This window comes from Antrostomus carolinensis, unplaced genomic scaffold (assembly GCF_000700745.2).
Source record: "Antrostomus carolinensis isolate BGI_N321 unplaced genomic scaffold, ASM70074v2 scaffold1534, whole genome shotgun sequence".
NCBI lineage: Eukaryota > Metazoa > Chordata > Aves > Caprimulgiformes > Caprimulgidae > Antrostomus > Antrostomus carolinensis.
In genome coordinates, this window is record NW_010309858.1 from 21,423 (window position 1) to 42,746 (window position 21,324).

General features: G+C 40.8%; 1 protein-coding gene across 2 annotated transcripts; it reads right to left on the reverse strand.

The window, feature by feature from the left end:
• Nucleotides 1–586: 586 nt before the first annotated feature.
• Nucleotides 587–12,983, reverse strand: EHF (ETS homologous factor). Of its 2 annotated transcripts, XM_010166197.1 has the most exons (8): nt 12,882–12,983; nt 10,128–10,373; nt 9,762–9,821; nt 7,365–7,433; nt 7,205–7,273; nt 4,217–4,276; nt 1,795–1,990; nt 587–924 (listed from the first exon to the last, which is right to left on the reverse strand). In XM_010166197.1, exons 1-8 carry the CDS (start codon nt 12,976–12,978, stop codon nt 825–827), a joined length of 897 nt encoding a protein of 298 aa, XP_010164499.1. In that variant the 5' UTR covers nt 12,979–12,983; the 3' UTR covers nt 587–824. The 2 variants fall into 2 exon arrangements, with proteins under 2 accessions (XP_010164499.1, XP_010164500.1); XM_010166198.1 differs by lacking the exon at nt 7,205–7,273 and having other exon boundaries at nt 825–924; nt 12,882–12,978.
• Nucleotides 12,984–21,324: the final 8,341 nt, after the last annotated feature.

Consider the following 21,324-nt stretch of genomic DNA (forward strand, 5'->3'; position numbering starts at 1 on the left):
CAGCTTTAGGTCCCTGAGATTGACTCTCTTCCTGCAGTTCGCCTCAAAGATGTTAGTTGAAAAGAAATAGCCCTTTTTCCTGGGATGAGCTGAATGCCCTTTGGAGATTAGGGAGGATACTCAGTACCAGCTAAGGTCAGCTCCTAAACTTCTGCCTACAAAAGAAGGTCTCAGTTGTGGAGGTAGTATGGGTTCTCCAAATAAATGCTGACAGCCACCTCGCAGAGCCACTGCTCTCTGTGGCTGAGATAAACTAATTGCAGAGGATCCCAACATCTGAATCAACAAAAGCCACTGGAAGCCAGCAAAGTGTTAAAACACCCAGATATCAGAGGAGGGATGGAACAAGTGATATTGGCCAATGAAAGCTATAAACCAGCAGACTATGGAAGAAGACTACTTGGCTCAGAGATGCTTTACTATTTCCTCCACTTATAGTTGCCTTCCCAAGTGGATTATCATACTCCCTAAATGCCCTAGTATTTTGCTCCTTCCCTTTCTTTGCATGACTCACAGCATTGTCATAAATCACATTATGCCTGTATGATGTAAAAAAAAAAAAAAAAAAAAAAACTTCACAAGAAGGGAAAAATAATCATAATTCTATAATGTTATCTTATATCACAGAAAACTGTGTACATTTTTTCCCCATACAGGACATACTTCAAATAAAATAATTTTAACAACAGTAATGATAATGTTCCTTCTTCCCGACAGAAGTAGAAAAGTAGAATTGGTTTTCAGCCCAGTTTGGTACATAAATATAAGAAAATAGTCTTTGAATATTTACAACCAGGTGTTTTAAATGTTATTTCTTGACATATTTAATTCTCATTTTCTCTCCAGCCACGGGCATTCTTTCCAAATTTATATACTAATCTTCGGCCATCCACACGCTCCAGGATTTCTCTTTTATAATAGTATCTGTTAAAATAAAAGCATAGAAAAAATTTAAGATTAAATTCACCTATAGTACTAAAAGGCCACTGTCAACTAGGCAATCCCTCAGCTAGCTGAAAAGTCTTTATTTTCCTGTGATATATATAATACCTAAGATTATTGTAACTGAAAGACAGGAAAGAAAAAAAGTGATGCCTTCTTTTTACTTTATATTATCTTCCGAGTTTGAATTTCCCCATATTTCAGGTCATAGCATATTGCCCTATTTATCACGCACGCTTATGAGATTTCATGAGGTTTTCTTTTTCAGATAAGCCAAGATCTGAAATAAGACCAGGAAAGAATCTCAGCTTCCATTTTAAAATACATTTTGAGCTTTCATAGATAATGGAAAAATGCTCACGAGCTTAAAGCAAAGAGCAAAGAAAACCCTCACACAGAATCTGGAAACCTATTTTAGGATAAATGGGTGGGGGGTATGTCTAGTTTCTGAACGTTGCTGGACATAACAAGGTCTCTGGTCATTACTGGGCCATTTAAGACTTCCTAGTTCAGTAGCACATGAACATTCAGCTTGCTACAACCATATTTCCTTCCTGCATTGGTTGTTTGGGTGGACAGCAACAGCATGTATATTTTACATATAACACATACATATGTTATCTATATCATATATATATATGTATAAATATTTATACAGTACACAGAAACCAGAGGAGAAAGAAAAGACAAAGAAGAACATAATGTCACCATCTCAAAATTAGTGGGAGAGACTCAGCTGGCATTGAAAGCAACTGGTGTTGCTGACAATTCATTTTTTAAGTGTCAGACAGATTCTCCATTCGGGTAGTCTCTTTACATGTCCCAGTCCTCTACAGCAATGTCTCAGCTCACCTCATAGCCCGGCTGAGTTTCTCGTAAGTCATGCTGCTGTTGTTTTTCTTCTTTCCCCAGAGCTGAGCCACAGCTTCGGATTTTAAAAATCTGAAGACACCTTCTGACCGGTCTTCCCATTTGATTAGTCCCGGGTTTTTCTCAGGATTGAGAAGAATATCTCGAATAAATTCCCAAAGATGAGTTCCTCGAGGGTCTGAAAGAGGAAAGGGGGCAGGAGGAAGGAGTGTCTAAAGAGCTCTCCGGGCTATGCTTGCCATTTTTATGTCATGTTCTTAGAGTGTGTCAACTACAGATGGTGACCAGTCGGTATGGACAGGCCATAGTTCCTAGGGCGCAGGACCCCTACCTTGGAGATACATAGGCAAAAAATACTAACAGCTTTTGCACTGAGGCTGGAGGTGAGCATCAGCCTTCAGCAGTCTGAGCCCTGTGGCAGGCAGGTAGGAGCCCCAGCAACCAAGGGAAGCAGAATCCAAACCACCCACTGCTTCCTCCTGCCTTTGGCACTGTTTCTGCCCTGAAGATAACGTGTTTAAGTCTTCCCCTCATCTCATTTGCCCATTTTTCCTGATATTCTTCTATAGCATGGCATGTATCCTGATATTATCATGCGGTACATAAAACAGCCAAGATAATCGTGAAGCAGGCACTGACTCTCCACGCATTTAAAAGAGAGACAGAAGGCAAAGGAGGTGAAATGCCATTCCGCATCAATGAGTATTTGGTCCCAGGTCTCTTATGTAGACTTAAAGAAGTAAGAAGGAGTAGAGTAGATAAAGGGATAGTGACACAACTGGCTAGCCAAAATTGTACCTGTAAAGGGTATAAAAAAGTTTGATTGGGATATCAGAAAAGGCAAAACCAGATCTCTAAGTTCAACAGGTAGACCTCCCAGTTTAGGCACAAATCCATCCCACAGTTACTGTAGAGATGGCACCAGGAAGTTCAGGTCAAAAAGATAAAAAGATTAAATAAATCTAACGAGTCAGATGTAGCAGTTTATGAATGAAGAATAAAAAACACAGTGACAAGGTGGGCCAGAAAGATAGCAGCCCTTTGGTCTGACTTCAAAAGCATGCAAGTGTTTAGACCAAATTAAGAAGGAAACAAGCTAGTCAAAAATGTGAAGGTAAATAGAAAATGGTACACAGTGCAACATGAGTAGAAGGAGATTTCAGTCAACTAATACAGTATTTTTCTTTGTTATTGTAATTGTTTTCTAGAACCAACAAAATGTGGTGGGCCTACTCTATCTGGACATCAGTAACATACTCAGTAGATCATGATACAGAGCAGTACTGAAGAACCTGGAAATGCAGGGGATTAGGCCAGCATGGCACAGTGACCTTTTCCATATGCCAAGGTTGTGACTGAGTTCTTAGAATCATAGAATATCTCAAGTTGGAAGGGACCCATAAGGATCCTCAAGTCTAACTCCCTGCTTCTTGCAGGATTACCTAAAGTTAAACCATACGACTAGGAGCTTTGTCCAGATGTTTCTTGAACTCTGACAGGGTTGGTGCTCTGACTGTTTCCCTGGGGAGCCTGGTCCAGTGTCCAACCACTCTGTCAGTGAAGAACCTTTTCCTAATGTCCAGCCTGAACTTCCCCTGACGCAGTTTTGTTCCATTTCCTCGTGTCCTGTCAGTGGTCACCAGAGAGAGGAGATCAGCACCTCTCCCTCCGCAGTCCTCCTTGAGGAAGCTGGGGAGTCGATGAGCTCACCCCTCAGCCTTCTCTAAGCTGAACAGACCCAGTGACCTCAGTCCTGCTCAGTTCTGTCTTCAGACTGGTCCTATCTCATCCTTTCATTAACAACCCTGATATACACACAAAAAAAAGAAACAAAATATCTGTATGCAGATAAAAAGTTCAGGAGTTCTGGTTGAGCAGGGTAAGAAGAGGAGTCAGGAAGAGACAGATAATCTGCAGACCATATTGAAACAGGGTTAAATCAAATACTACAAAATGCAGTGAAAGACCAATATTAAGGTTTTCTATTATAAATAGGGAATGATACAGGACACAAAAGACACATACAAGATATTTTCAGTGTAAAAATTAATGGAACCATGCCCACACGTAGAGCTTCTTGATTTAATCCTGGGTCTCCTTCGTCATTCCCATACTCCAGCCCACCAGCCCAGCTCAACATAGGGAAGATGCAACTGGTTTCTGGTTGCTTCCCCATAAGCCTGCACTGATAAAAACAATTTTAAAAGTGTAACAATACTGAGTCAAAAATAACGTAAGCAGAAGGTACTAGAAACAGTCAGATCCTTGGAGGATTAAATCACAGTAATGATCTAACCAGTTTTGCTTTCAAAATGCTTCCTTTTCCCTCCCGAAGGGGATTTGCTTTTAATGTGTTTCTTTTCCTTCAATTAAACAACCATTATAAACATGGATGTTGACTTACTGTGCTTCTTGGTGTGGGACTTTGGGGTATGATCTTGCGATTTTTTCACATCTGAAGAATCTGCAGAGAAGGAAAATGAAGCCTATTTGTAAATTTGATTAAAGGCTTTCCATTGACTAGCAGGTTGAAAGAAACAAAACCACAAAAAAGAATGAGTATCTCTTTTAAAGATAATCACTTTTCAGAAGGTAATCTAAGTGAGGAGGAAGGGGGAGAGTTTTGTTTTCTGTACTGTATGTTAATCAGCACACTTCACAAAGAGACCATTGATGAATAAAGAATGAATGCAGAGGTAAACATTTGGCTTTTGAAATCTGAATTTGATTAACAAATACCTCACCTCACGTTATGTATAAGAGAGAGAAAAATAAGACAATCACGTCTATAAAAGGAATCCTGAATTGTCCCATTATGTCTTAGTCTTTGCAGAAGCATGTATCTTTGGGGGCTTATTTGTTTCTAAAGCGATGATCTAATGTGAAATGTATGTGCCAGTACCAATGCACAGAACACCTACCTGACTGAAACATAATGAACTGGCAAAGCGTTGCTGTTTGGGGGGGCAGGCGCGGGAGTGGGGCTGCGCTGGTAGGAGGTTTTGGCAGCTGGACGTGCATATCTTGTTCTGTGGCTCAGAGCCATAGAAACAAGCCATTTCTCATCGATGGTACTTTATCACCTGCAGCTAGTCAGGGGAGGAATAGGGTTTCTGGCACAAGCATTTCTTCAGAAACGAAGAAAAAGAAAAGTTCTGCCTGTTCATGACTGTAATCTACCTCGCAGTCTGCATGTTCAACCCTCCCGCCCTCCAGCCACCACAGCCTGGCTCTGCTCTTGTCATTACTGAATAGCTTTCATCTGATCGCTCCAAGTCTCACAGAATCAGTGGGACAGTCCTGAGAGGGAGCCCCTTCTGTCTTTGCTTTTCAGCATGCTTCGTGCCGGAATTCCATAAAGCAAAGCTTAAGGTCCCACGCACGCTTTCCCAGCTTCTGTGAATGCATGATTATCATACTTTTCATGGAAACCGGGCATTTGCATGGGAAAATGACTCACAGGAAATATTAATTTGCATAGAAACTTGTCAGATTTGCACAAGCAACTGCAATAACTGCATGTGAAAAGGCAGATGCAAAGCTATTCACACACTTGCTTTATTCATACCTAACTGGAAACATAAACTGCACAGGTCGGTGAGGATAAGCCAAACCTCCACTGTTCTGAGCCTGGCATCAGTATTGTCCCCAACCCCCCAGCAGCAAACACACTCCGAGTCAATTGGAACCAGCCTGAACCCCACTCGGCTTGGGGGTAAAAAGTAAAACGAGGCGTATATCACTGCCTTTCCTCAGCTCGTAATTCCCCTGGTGTTATTAAAAGTCCGTTGGCGAGGACAGCAGGACCCAGTCCTTTATTTGCCCTCTGATATCAATCCTTCTCATTTTAAAATCCCACAATTCACTTTCAAATGTTTGTTATGCTCCAGTTAGCTGGAGATTTATTCTTGGAAGTTCAGTTGCCTTCTGCCCGGCTGGTGATTTGTTCTGGATTTCAGCTGTGTAAATAGCCTCCCACTCCTGCATGGAGACCGGTTTCAAACACGCCATGTTACGAGGCTGGGTCCTGACAGATGAAAAGAGTTACGATGCCGTTTCAACAAAGGTGTCTTGCAAAACTTTTGACAAAAGGTTGCGCAGTATTTGCATATGATTCAGGAATGAGCCTTTTTTTTTTTACAGGATATACAAATGTATTTTTTACAGGAGGCTGTGCCCTTGGCGTGCCACCCTAGCTCTAGGCTGAAGCAGGCAGCGGGTAAACACGGCCTGCCAGGATCTCGACAGGTCCCCGGCCCTGTGAGGGCCCCACGGTCCTGGCAGCCATCTTGTGAGAGGGGTGGGGGCGGTGGAGAAAGCACGCAGGGCCTGGGGTTGGGCTTTTTTAAGGATTGGTGGTTTTCTTCTTGTGGTCAGGTTTTCTCTTATTTATCTAGTTAGTTAGTTAGTTAGCTAGTTAGTTATTGGTGAGCGCATTAGTTTAAACTGTATGTCAGTCAGCAAGTCAGGCTGCGCTGGCAGGCCGGGGGATGAGGCGAACGGGCGGGCACAGAGGCTGCGATCGCCGCCGACAGGGCTGCATCCAGCACGGAGACAGCGCCCGCGAGGCTCTACCTGCAGCGGGGTGCTTCCCTCCTCATCCTCCCATGGCTTCCGCTGCTTTTCTCCCTCAGGTTTGTTTGCTTAGCAGCCTCCTCAGAAGAACCTGCCTTTCCTCCCCCCCTTTCTCGCTCTCCTGCCATCTTTGCTCTCCTCTTTTCCCACCGCCTTGCGCTCTCACCTCTGCCCATGGCGCCTGTCCCCAGGACATGGCCTGCACAGTGCCCTGACACAGGTGCTCGGCCTGTGCTTTCACCAGGCACTACAGCAAACCCAGTTTGCTCTTTCCCCTGCCCTTTGGCAGGCAGACCATGTCTCTGCCTCATGGAAGCACTGTGAAGCGGCCAGGCTGTCAGCTGAGGGGGCTGTGGTGGGAAGGCCTTCTGCTGGTACCGCTGGGCAGAGGGCTCCATGCCTGCCCTTCAGCTCCCCGGGCCGACCCCAAACCTGGCTCCAAACCTGCCACCCTGCTCAGCACAAACAGCTGGGGAAAAGCAGCTGCTGATGGGGAGGAACAGGGCACACATCTGCCCAAACCCAGCTGCACTGCAGAAAAACATGGAGGAGCTGGAAAGTCTCGTCTCTCTGACACTGACGTCTTCCCCTTTGACTCAGCCACTTTAAAAGATATGTGGAGATTGCAGATTATTTGATCTTCTTTGTCTCGACAGAGAGAAGGATTTCTTTAAAGCAAGCTATTGTAATAATGATGCTGAAAGAGCTGTCGGAGTCAGTGCTGCTTGGTTTAAAATTAAGGCCACAGAGACTATTATACGTCATTAGCTCTGGGACAAGTGACAAACAATTAACAATATAATTACAAGTTCCTTACCAGGAGGCTGGTGACTAGGTGTCGTCATGGAAATCTGAGCACGACAGAATGTTTTGCTGTCCAATAGCTCTGAGAATTAAAAAGAAAACATTTAAAGTAACAGCCACAGACAACAATAAAACCATCTCAGAAATGCATGAAGTATTATGATGTTAGTTACCTACTGTGCTACCATAGCCACTGTCATACAGGTAATTCTCTTCTTTCCAGGAAAGCATTAACGACGGATCTGAACGTAAAGGACAAAAAGGAAAATCAGATCACTAAAAGAACATTTTTTGAGCACAGAGGTGAGTATTGAGCACTGAGGGAATAATGTGGGGGAAAAAAACAAACAACAAACAAACAAACAAACAAACTGTGAAGGGAACCAAGAAGTGAAGGGGCTATGCACAAAATTATTTCCTTTCACTCAAATTATGGATGGGGTTTTGTATATTCAGGCAAATGTACTTACACAAAGCACTGACTTTTAGAAATAATGAAGTACACTTTTCCTTTTCCTGGTTCATATATCATTTTTGCCTGCCCTTGAAGGAGGTTTCCTATGCCAGATCAACTCTAATTCTACCCAATCCAGTCCTGAATTCTCTGCCCCTGGTGATTATGACAGTGCTTTGGTGCCATAGAGATGAAAGTGTTCTCAAATATCTAGTAAAACAGGAGGATGCTTATAATGAGTATTTATTTCTATAATGGTAGAACTTGAAAGTTCCCTCTGAAATAGAGCTTCATGTGTAAGCACATAGTGAGAAACACCAAAGCCTAATCCTAGATGAAGGGCCATTTTATTCCAGGCACCTCAAGTCCCCATCCTTAATCTACAAACCACCTTTATGATTAAAGAGGAATAATTTTTACTGACCTTCTGGTCAGATGGATCAATTTAAACAGAACAGAATTATTGCCTTTATGACCTGTACATTGATCAGGAAATTACCCTCTTCACAGTGTTTTTTTGAGGTCAGGAGCCTTAAAAATCTATTTCTTTTGAATACAGGTCAGAAAGGATGAGATGTAAGGTTCAACTTTAGGCTTTACTTAATTTTTGTTCATGCTCACGTAAATGAAATAAAATAAAAAAAACAAACAAAAAAACAAAACCAAAAATGAGTTATAGCTAAATCATCATGTTTGGCTGAGTTACCACTTATGACATAGGAATTTAGCAGGCATGCTAAGTAATAGCTGCATGTTTGGGCACCCGGAGCTTGTGTTCCTACCAACAGCACACACCCTTTGCTTGCTTGGACACCTGAACTGCCTCATGCTGCTTCTGCAAACAGGCCTTACCTAGCCAGAGGAGAGAGCCTGTCTCCCCATGTTGGCCTGTTTCAGTGCCCATGTCTTTGCAGCTGTGGCAGTCTGCTAGGATGAGGCCAGCTTCTTCTCTAAGCCACCAGCCCTGTCCCTGCCGGCTCGCACGGAGCCCCTTCCCCAGCAGCCCCCATCCCCAATGCCTGCTCCTCCCCATGCAGAAACTAAACCCGCTCCCACTTCCCACTGTCGTGCATCTCTAGCAGGAGGAGGAACCAATGTTATATCAAGATGTCATAAATCAGGACTAAAAGGATTACTGTACTTTCCCTATACATCAAGCAGCGGGGTTGCTGCACGCACATCACCCGCACTGCGCGGGCACAGGCAGGGAGTGGACTGCAGACCGCAATGCTTGCCCGCTGCAAGGAGAAGGTGAATAGTGTCCCTGGCTGGGGAGGCTGGGCTCCTCTAGGTTAGCTGAATAAACAGGCTAGCAGCATTTGTCAGAGGCATTGCACGCTATAAACCCATATTTGTTCTGCCAGGAGATATTAAAACGTGGCTCATTAACACACCCACATACAAAGAGGCTGGGACTAGTGGGATAGACAGTGTTTGGATATGGACAGAAGTGCTTTGGCAAAGGAACCAGGAAAAAAAAATCATGCCTGAAGAGGAGGACTGAACTGAGATGAAGTTCTTTTCTCAGTGAAACAAAGTCCTGCGAGGAAAAGGATCTGGCTATGAACACACTGGGAAAAAAGATTGTCACAGGAAAAACACTGATTTGGTCAAATCAAAATACTACCTGAATATCAGTTTAATTGAAACATGTGAAGAAATTAAAATGTAACATTTTTTTCTCTCAAAGTTGTTTTGTTTGGAAATTTCCCCACGTTTCAAAGCATTAAGAGCACTTCACAACAAAATACTTTCTCTCTTTTTTAAACTGAGAATACCGTGAAAATAGCTGCTTTGAAATCTGCTGAATGAAGCACAGAACAAAGTCCTCTGCAAAGCTGCACGCACGGAGCACTGCAAACTCCTCCAACTCTGAACATCAGTATGGGCTGCTGATACCGCAGAGGTCTCCCCGGAAAAGTGGCCACATGCAAACTATGATACAGTGGTACTACCCAAAACTTCAAAAAGCAGATGTTGCCTGATATTTGTATTACCTCTTTTATTCTGCATGATACACTTTCCATTTCTTTTAATGCCATTTTGATACCTCCCTCTTAGAATGGACAGTGTCCTCTTTTTGTCACAAAAGACAAGTTACCCAACCGTTACTCACCTGCTTGCTCCGTCTTCACAATGACATTATGAGATTGGTACATGTCACTTCCACACTGGCCTGTAAGAAAGCATATGGCACAGAGGACGTATGATAAGGAGCACAGAAGAATCAGAGGTATTGGCTCCAAGCAGCAACTGCGACATTTGAGCCAGAGGGCTAATTTTGGAGCAGGAAGCATACTCTTTACCCTGGTCCTTCAGACTTATACCTAAGCGATTCAGCGGTACAGTGAGCGAAGTATAAGCAGTATAGCAAACACAGCAAATGAGATCAGCCAAGTAGGTCTCTGGGGAACCTAAGCAGTTTCTGAAGATCCCAGAATTCAGACCAACGTATGTGTACCTCTGCCTAATATCTATTTACCATTCCATTTTAGGTGCTGAAGATTGCTGTAAAGCAGTTGCCCTGCTGTCCCAGCTGCCTGAGTGAATTCCTGCAGGCTCATACTGCACAGATGTTCCCCGTTGATATCAAACTCCTGGAAGGGGATGCAGTTGGCATCCAGTTGATTGGTATCAAGGAGATGCTGCAGCCACTCCCAGACTTGAAACTTAGTCCAGTACTGCGGGTGTATTTCATGCCACTGGGTTCCATAGAAGCTGCCGGACACTGGAAAGGAAAATAGGTATTTACAGTCTCTATTAGCACCATGGGACTATGCTGACAACAAGACAGGTCTATAGTTAAGTTGCATGCCCTGGGAGTCCACAGATCTAGATTCTTTTCTCAGTCCTTAACACTAGCTCAGTAGCTATCGCTGGAGAAGGTATTGTGGGATTTTTTTTTTCTCAGTTTTCCAATTGAAAACTGGGAATTATTACATTACACCTCTCCTGACGGATTGAGTATCTAGGAATTAATTTATTAATGTTGGCTAAATACACCAAAATCCTTTGCTGGAAGACAACTTACAGAAGTACTGTTGAAAATGTATGTTGATCCTTGTGCGGTGAAAGAACTTGGCGCATCAGAAAATTATGGAGAAGCCTTGCAAAATTCTCATAATGTGATGTGGAAATTTTCTTTGAATAAGGACTAAATATGAATTGTGGGATTCAGCCAAAGAGTGGTAAAAGCCAAGGCACTCTCATATTGCTCCACAGTAAAAGCCTATCCATTTGGCCCACAGCGTTCTAATGAACACACGTTATTTCTGTAGTCAGGTAAGGTGATTGTAGCTGCAACACTCATTTTTAGTTATGGAAGATGCCTAATGTTCTTCTTAGAATGTCTGAATCTTCTCTTGGCAACCTTTTAAACCACTCTCAGTTGTATGTCATTGCATGACAATAATTTACGTGTGTAAATGAAAGAAACTGTATGTGAGGACAGGATAATTATATAAGATAAGAGCGTAAGAGCAAAGGCAGGACTGCTTTGGTCTGCCCTCACAGAAGGGCTGGCAAAAGGAGTTCCATGCAGTTTATTCCTCGGGAAAAGAGGACAATGGAGTATGCCAGGCAGAGATGGGGGCGTGATAAAACGCTCACAAGCGCGTGAAGGTTTTAAGGATCAGGGAATGAGAGATTGCAGAGGCACCTGAATTATGAGAGGAGGAAAGACTGCCATGACCTAGCTCTACAGTAGCCCCACTCCACGATGTGGCACCAGTCCGTTCTCAGTCTCCCCGAGAGAAAGATTACGCACATAGCTCTGAGAAATACTGACAGGCAACAGGGGATATTGCTAGAGGACCCAGAAGCAAAAGAGATGCCACATTTTAGGAAAATACACACCCTCAGGTTTCACTAGACCCCGGGTCTCTGTGGTTGAGATACAGTGCACCACGCTGGTTTCCAGGTAAACACAAAAAAGCCCCACAGTTACTTATGCTTCTTTATCAATATTGGCCAACAAGGTCTGTGTCAGTAACTTAGGGAGTTTGTAGGACTGTTTCTCATTCTCTTGTTGAAGGATTTGGGCAGTGAGTGTGGAAATGACTGACAGTGTGACATGTCAGAGAATAAAGATTTGATGGAGCTGTCACATATTCCCTGAAAAGGAGGCTGGTATATATTCCCATCACCTCAGAAGAGTAAAGGAATTTCAGAGGCCACTAGACTCCTAATGTAAATGGAGAGCCTTTGTGGGAGGAAAGAGTAGCTAGGTAAAAGGAAGCAAAGTGGTGAATGATTGCAGAGGCTGGTCTGAGCTTTTGGCTTCCTGTCCCCCTAAAACATAACTGAACCCCCAGGATTTTCACACTGGAAGCATTAAAATAGACCCCACTGTTCCCCTTCATGAAACCCTGTGCAAAGTGAAACTCAGCCAGGACTTTTCTCCCCCATTAATCTGTTATAGACAGGTCAGCACATTTATTAAGTGCACACTTAGGTATTCCTGTGTATTTAGAAATTAAACATAAAAAAGAAGAAGAGTTTCACTGAGTGGGAATTTCCATTATAAGTTTTGTTGCAGCATTATTTGGATTAGAAGGACAACTGCAGGATGTGTTTGTCTGCTTAGATTTTAAGGTTTACCCGTCGACTGAGTGATGAAAAGAATTTTTAAATTGTGTCAAACACTATAAATATATAAATATATGTCTATATATTTTTATACTGACAGGGAGTACATGAGAACACATTTTTATATATACAGCCATATAATCAGAAAACAATAAGGAAAAAAAGAGAAAAGTTCTCAGATCACAAGCTATCTAGTGCTCTGATGCCAGTCTAATTAGAAAGCTGTCTAGTAATTAGAGCTGAAAGAGCAAATACAGTAAAGGAGCAAAAAGGCTATTCCCCTGGAAAGTCGGAGAGGTGATTCGCATTGAAAAATAAAGCTGGTTCAGGGAAGGTGTGAGGGGTAAAGATAAGAGAGAAAGAATTCTGGACTGAGGACAGGGAACTTTTGGCACTTTCAACACCACTAAATTCATTTTAAGAAAAAGAACCAGTAAGGAAATGAACCATAAACTGGTCACTTTCAGAAACTTCATGGTGGGAGCTCAGCTTTTTACAAATAAAGTAACAAATGGGAATTTTTCTTACCAGAAGTGAAACTCCAGTAAATTAGTCTTACTGAAAAACAATACTTGTGCAAGGTGTAGTAGCCCCTTCCCCCCTGCCTCTGCCCAAAAAACATGGCTCACAGCCATTGAATTCCTCCTACCATTGCACGTGGAATATCCGTCTGTCCAGGAAGGCTGTTGGTGGAGTAGATTGCTGCTGGAATTGATACTCATCCTGCCAGCTCCTTCCAAAATCATGATCTGTAAGTGAATCAAACAGCTTGCTTAGTGAGCAGTGTCTAGTCCAAGAGGTAAATGGCAAAAAAAAAAAATTAAAAAAAAAAAAAATCCACTGAAGGTGAGGAAGCCAATTCCATTTGTAGAAGATACAACTGAAATCAAGAACATGTTGCCACAACCCCTTTTCCACTGCCACAAAATCTCCTTATGATAAACATTACCAACATTGATTTGCATATGCAAGAAGCAAGTTGCTACAGCTGCCCATCCATAAATGAATAACCTGTAATCAGAAACGAAGCTGAATAAAAGACAAGGCTCCTGACAGAAAAATACAGGAAAACTGCCAGGCTTTGAGAAAAGAAATATTAAATGGTTTTACTTTTTTTTTTTTTTCTAATTTAGAGAGAAATGTGGTTTAAACATGCTCCTTTTTTTCTCTTTTCTTTTTTTTTTAGGAGGGAGAAAAGACATTTCAATAATTGCAAATGGAACTATATAGTTGACAATGACCCGTGTTCAGAAACTCCCTCACACAGAAGGACCCACATGTTAATGCTACAGGGAGGTGACGTTACAGCGAATGTCTTGTCAGCTGACTTTAAAGAGAAATGTGGTTTAAACATGCTCCTTTTTTTCTCTTTTCTTTTTTTTTTAGGAGGGAGAAAAGACATTTCAATAATTGCAAATGGAACTATATAGTTGACAATGACCCGTGTTCAGAAACTCCCTCACACAGAAGGACCCACATGTTAATGCTACAGGGAGGTGACGTTACAGCGAATGTCTTGTCAGCTGACCCAGTTTCTTATCTGATCTGTGTCAGCAGTGTCCATAACACTTCTCAATAACAAATATCACAGATCATACATTTAAAACCATTAAAAAATCAGACAGTCAAAGATCTTGTAAATGAGGTAGCCAGTGTTATGACAGAATCAGCATTTTGGAGTGACACCATCCCCAAGACAGCATTCCCTCTTGTAAGTGACACAAACTTTCCTTTCTACTTATTAGTATTAGAATTATGAGTAAAACTGTCCTTTATTTTATTTGTACTTTAAAAAAAAAGCCCTTCTTATATGCGATTTTAGAAAAATGTCACGTATTTATCACATGCTTAGTCATTGCAGTGAAGGCATACAAAATTCCCCAATTACGGGTATTCTTCATATTTTACATTATCTTTCAGTGGTTTGAAGTTGCAAAGTTTAAAAATATACATTATAAGCATAGACATTCTTCAAGAGTTTGGGAAAGTAATTTGTTAAATATTAGAAAGGCTTCAAATTGCTATTCTTACATAAAGACGCAGAAAAAAAATCAAACCATTGTTCAAAAATATTCTAAATTGAAAGCCACAAAGTCTGTAAAAATGAAACATTAGACATCAGGACGTCCATGCAGCTAGACTTCACCTTGGAATTAAAAAGAGGATGAAATACAAAATGGACTTGTGACAGCTAAAGTCACTGGTCTTGGCTGTTCACCCACTGAGGCCAATGAGAAAACCTTCACTGAGAGCACAGCCTGGCCCCCCTCATACCAGCAGCGGTTTTGGTAGAAGAAAAGGAGTCAATAGAAACACTCACAGCCTTGGTTTAAAAAAAAAAAAACAACCTGAAAAATACCTGGGTTTGTATTTTCCTCTGTCATTTAAAATAAATCATGTAACTTGTAAAATTTACAAGTCTCTCTCTCTCTTCCCTCCCCCCCCATATACATGTATTTAGAGAGGAAGAGGGAGAGAGAGAGAGGTTACGGAGAATTGCTTAAAAAGCCAAAGCCTTAGGAATTTTATCACAGGGAATGGTGCTTTACAGTATAACCTGGTTCAGGGCCTTTTTTTGGAGCTGTACAGAATGACAAAATCAAACCATGGGTGTTTTAACAGTTGCTTTCCACTCTTAATTCTAGCCAATCCACGACTCAGTGACCACCAGCAAGGAGAATTTCATTTCTCATAGCAGGTATGTAGGGGTATAAAATATTAACACTCTGGCCAAGTAAAAAATGAGTCTTATATCAGTCAGTAAATTTATGCAAGTTAGAAGACATTTTTTAGTCCATGTGACTTAGTCTTGTGAGGGAGAAGGTGTAAGGAAGCATTTAAATTTATAAAATGAATATGTTATCTCATATACTTGATATATAAGAACTTTTAAGCAATAATGCATTTTTGACAGCCAATACATACACTTCTGAGATTGTATAGGTTGATTATATATCAAGTTATTTATTTAACTTGAGTTTTAATCATTTAACAAAATTAGGTATGAATGAATAAAGTATTAATGATAAAGACCTTATTACAGTATCAAATAGAGGTGAGGTAGAATATCAGCTATTCTGGAAAAACTATAAAACTTGAGGATTAGCAAAACACTCTTAGGAATTTTCACCTCTTTAAAAAAAAATACAGTGTGCACTTAGTAGTGAATCTCAGCTTGTTGATCTGAAGTCACATTTACAGAAGCCATCTCGGAATTTCAGGTACTGTGTTATGGGGTTTTGTCTTCTACAACTTCTGCAGTTTCTAGAATTCTACATAATTTTCATGCCTGATACTTGTGCAAATAAAAATGGGTCTGGGAAAATGTGTGCATATGAACAGAAATTATTTCTGTTTAAGCTCCTGTCTAATTTTGCCCTGAAAATTCAGTTCAAGTAGACTCTCATTTTTCCTTCTTCATAACTAATCAGGTGAATTTCCAAACCAAAAGATCCTATGACACTTTGATTCAGCAACTGAAATGATGGATAGTTAAATTAACCAAATCACGTGTCTTGCATAGTTTTTCCACCCCAGTAGTAACCAAAACCAATGCACGTTAGAGATCTGAGAAGAAGCACCCTGACAGTCTTTTCCCTATGTTCAGATTTCAGTTACTTTCCTTTAAAATCCTTTTCCCCTTCATAGTCTAGCAGACAATTGCTCTCCACAGTATCCCTAAAAAAGCACCAATAGTATTTTCAGATAATGTGCATGGTACTTGCTTTATAAATTAATCAGTCAATAGACCTCATAGTTGAAAGCTATGTAAGTTACCTCAACCAGAGTAATTTAATTAATTGCCAGTATCACCTGTGGGAACAACTGCGCATAAGAGGAAGAATTTGCAATATGACATTATTCACTGGAACATGACTGGATTTAGCTTTAAGCCAAACTTTCCCAAAATTCTTTGTGTTATTCAAGGTATTGGTTTTTCGGTGACTTGAAAATTGTCAAGTCACCTCCTTTATCCTAATGCCAGGGCGTTCATTGTTTGGAAATCATCCTGGTACTTTGTTCAGGGTGAGAGTAAAGTCTCACTAAGGTAACGTGAACACCTGTGCTTGCCAGTGTACAGCATCACGCTCAAGAATATTTTCCCTGTGAAAACTAAACTCTGATTTTCTCCATTTCATCCTGTATATGCCTTTCTTTGATACAAGTTCATGGCAGATTTATGGTTATAGCAGTGTCTCATCCCATGCTTGGAAAAGTCTCGAGTCCGGATATTGGAAGGGACATGCTTTTCATTAGTTTAGGGCCAAATCCTCAAATCTCCCGTGTGCACAGACAGACCTGGTTAAAGGGTGTGAGGCCTCAAGGGGAAGGACACATAATATGTTCAGTTTTCTTTTAATCATATGCCATGTATCAAAGCAAATGGTGGAACTAATGAAGCCTGGTTTCCTATGAATGTGTATCTTGTGGTTGGATGCTCTAGTGTCTAGTTAAGATGTGAGCGCTGATTGAAGTTTTTCCCACGGTTGGGGCATTCATAATATCTCATTGTCTCAAAGCAGTGAGCTCAAGATTCACTCTTTATTTCAGATGGAGTATTAATAGATTTTCCTCCTGTACTTGGCAGCCAGTTTTCATTAATCCTGTAAGAACTTCATATCTCTGAGACTTCTACCTCACGTCAAATTTAATTAAAATTAGTGATGGGACTCAAAGATTGTTACAGGCCAAATGCAAAAGCCAACACATAGACAGAATAGCAACAAAAGCCTCATTTCCTCAGGAAATCATGTTAAAAAGGGATTCTAGCTGAGCTGAGATTTTGGAAAACAATATGAAGATCTTGGAATCTGTCTCTCTACACAGACATGGTACATTATAAATGAAAGCACAAATGAAATCCCGTGTGTACATACACACATACATTTATGTACGCACATACATTTATGTTTTTATTTTATTTCAAGTGTGTGTGCACTGCAGGCACCTGTACACACATTTCCAGTATTTTCTAATGAAGAGGGGCCGTCTCTGGAAAATAATCTTACAGCACTACTAGGAACATCGCACAGTTATGAGAGGAAGGAAATAATACTTTACTCAATGTCCTGGTTTTCAGCTGGGATAGAGCTAATATACAAATGACTCCTTTGTATATTTTATTATTACTGTTGTTACCACTATTATTGTCATTATTATTTTAAGTTTTATTTTATTTCAATTATTAATTTGTTTTTATCTCAACCTATGAGTCTCCTTACCCTTACCCCTCCAATTTTCTCCTCTACTCCCTGGGGAGTTGGAGAGCAAGCGAGCGAGCAGCTGTTCAGTGTTTGGCTGCTAGCCAAGTTAAACTACAACACTCAGTCAGCAAGGTCAAATATAGTTGTGCACTGGTGTTCAGCAACATTCTTTCTAGAGAGAGTCCTATAAGGAGGAAGGTATGCATAAAAAAAAAAAAAAAAAAAAACTTTTGCCTACATTCAGGTGGTATTCAAAGACCAAACCCTGAAGGACCAAACCCTGATGGCCTCTCTTAGCAAAAGCTCTCACTGGAGTCCGGAGGAACTTTGACTGAGCCACAACCCAGCAATCTGGCAGTAACAAGAGGCCATTTGCTGTGTTGTTCTTGTCTTCCTTGACTGCCTGACCACTGTGCTGAATAAATGGCAGTAATGGAGAGAGCAAGGACCCATGGCCTGCCCATGGAACAAATCCACCATTGCAGAAAAACATATTTACAAATCCTTGAACCTTGAACACTGTATAGTGCACGCTATGCAAATTATTTTATTGCACTACAAGTGTGCTCTGAAAATAAATTACTCTGATCCCCGTTTTCATATTCAACCCGATGAGGCTTGACATCCAGATAGTGAGTTTCCCCTTTCTTTTAACCAGAATCTTTCGGGAATAGTTCATATTAATGACAGGAAAATCCTGAACACAGTATGAAAGGCAAATGAGCGGCACAGAGAAAATGAGTGAATTCTAAAGTACTACAACCAGAGTGATTGTTCTGACATTGATTTGTAAGGTTGCTTACGTTACAACACTGAACTGAACTAAGAGTCTCATTAATTACAAATATGAGGGGGTGTGGAGCCCACAGGGCAAGGGAGACTGCAGCCTTCTGGTTTGTAAAGCTATGTACTTTATGCAAAACACACAAAAAAAAATGTCTAAGGCAAAACTGACTGAAACTATTAAACTATGACTCCACCCGTAAGCTATGCAAAGTCTAAGAGTGACTTCTAGCTGAGACAAGCTCAGTGCAGCTCCTCCTGGCGTGTCCAAAAGGGTGGATCTATTTTGGCATTATTTACCTATGGGATCCTTCCCCATTTTTCCCCTTTTACCATCATGTCAGAACTTCAAATGTAGATTTCACCTGGGTCTACTTTGTTTGAAGTATGTTATGTACACAGTGAAGACACAATCCCTGCTTTTCAGGGCTTGGAGTTTATGGAACAAGTATCTACAGAGTATGTTAAATATTTTAGATCATTACTGCACCTTGGATTACAGTCAAGCACTTAAACAGCAATCTAAAATAAATGATACCCGGTAATAACTGCAGCTGCAGAGGAACAGAATCTGGATTTTAATCTTTTTCTTGAAAAATCAAGAGACAACCAAGCAGGCCAAGTTTTCAAGACATCAGAAACAAAGGACATATATACAAAAAAGCACGTGCATCTGCTTTACACATACAGTTACTTCAAAAACATAAATGCATTGTACTTGTAATGTGTATGATCAATTAGCTGGTTTGCATTCCAACCACCTATTTTACATCTCCAGCGGTGGTAAGGGCAGAAGCAAACTGAACAGATGAATGTCAAGAGCCTGTTTGCATGTTACAGGGAGCGTTGGGTCTTCTGCTTTTTTCTTTTTTTCTTCCCTCCCATTTAATGTGTACGACGACCAGGGCTCCAGGGTCTTATTCTGACCCAGGGTGCCTATACATACAGCATGGCTGACCCTAAGATTGTCCTGTCATCTCTATCTGTCTCTTTTGCAAAGGTCTCAGGTTCATCCTTGGTGTCTGTGCCAAACTCTCAGAGAAGATACCATCCCTGCCACTGCTCACTTTCAGGTATCAGCTTTTCTGCAGTGTGTGAGGATCTCTTCTGGCCATGTCGATCCACATGTGGCCATCACACACTTCCTTGTTTCCACCCCTTTGTTTTAGTGCCTAAGAAGCAGAGAGAAGCCTCAAATAATCAACTCATCTGCAGGCCAATTCCTCACAGGGATCCACTTCACAACAAAAATCTCCAGCCTAGGACCACTTTGTTATGACCTGCAAGGTGCCATTCAGATAACAACCTACACAGCTTGGCCTGACTGATAGTGATCTCACGACTCACCTCTAATAGCATTGCAAATATACCCCAGAAAAATTTGCAAGTTGATGTGAAGAAGCACAATGATAGCACTCAGTGTTTGTTGTATAACATACTGAGTGTTTGACACATTTGACTCTTAGTCCATCGTATATACCTTTAGGCCACAGTAACAAAATGTGTTTACTGAATCATATTACGAGTGTGAAGTTCAAGGAATAAAATTTCCTAAATAACCTCTAAAACTCTTTGTATTCAGGGTTCTAGTTTGGGGCCAATCTTTTTCCCTTCCACACCTCTCTGAACTGCACATTCCTATGCTGTATTTTTGGTGCACCCAGCTGTGGTTCATATGCATAAACCCACCTCTGCATGTGCAAAATTGACGCTTGGTGAGCTTTCAGAGACTGCATTGAGACCTTGATCATTCACTGTCGTGGGCTTTTGGAAAGGAAGAGTTGCGTTTATTCTTTTGTTTTCTTTGAAGCTTGTATATTAAATGTATACATGAAGGTAAACTGAGAGACCAGAAAAAGGAAGATTAATAGAAAAGGAGTATTTAACATTTACCTACATTACAGATAGGATCATGATAAACAAAATCAAATAAAGCTTCACTGGAATCTTTTATTAGTAAAGATCTGATTTTCATGATGCACTACAAGTCAACTTTTGTAAGAGATATGTGGTGGTTGTTTTAACATGTTCATATGGATGCTTCAAAATCTCGCATATATATTTTAACTAAAGAGAAGCTTGGGTAGAAAAGTTAGGATCTAGATCTGTATCTGAGCTATCCCTGCGCTCCAGGGTTTGGGTTTGGTTCTTATCTCTCTTTTAATGATGTAATTTAAAGACAAAACCATAGTTCAGTTTCCTTTTTGAGAGAGAACAAAGTTCACTTTATGAATGCAAAAAAAAAAAAAAAAAAAAAAAATAAAATTTACTTGATGATACACAGTCCCATAGGTTGTTTCTCCTCTGTCCCCTTTTTTTCCACAATCAATCTTCATATGAACAGACTTCAGTTTTCAAGGTACTCATTAGTATAATGAAAATAAAAGGCAGAATTTTAAAAGAGGCTTTGTTTGCTTGTTTTTCTAAATCAGAAGCAAACAGAAGGACCACCATGAACAGAGAGTCCTCAAGGCATAGATGTGTCTGACAGTGCTAACTGCCAAAGATTGGCACCTCTGCAAGTTTTACCCATACTTGTTACCTTAGCAGAGGAAATAGTGAACTGGAACCAGCCACTTAACAAGGATCCAGTGTTTGGGACCCATGCTTCCTTTCCACATCACAGTGCCTCTTCTTGCCATGCCACAAGTTTTTGAATATGAAAAAAAAGAATACCATCATTTATTTCACTGTCAAAAAGCTCATTCTCCTCCTGCAGAAGTTCTGTGCACAGATCTGTGTATTATTAGTGGAATTGCTAGTCATAGAGCAAAGACAAAAGCGAGTCAAGACAAGATTTTATTTCTTGCGATAAATGTTCATGTCATTCTTGCATTAATATATCCTTAGAATGTTTGGAACAAGTACCTATATTTGCTAAAAGCTGGCAAAAAAAAAAAAAACAAAACAGGCTTTTTTCTTCTTTTATTATTTGGAGTCGGTGCTGCAAAACACGGCTTTGACCGGCGCATGGTACTCCTTTCATTACTGGCTGCACCACCCCAGCAAGTTCATGATAATTTGGGTGAGCCATTTTTCCTGAATATTTAGAAGTCATTTGCCATAGATTCATCAGTCTAGCCTCAGGGATACAGAGTCTTGGAA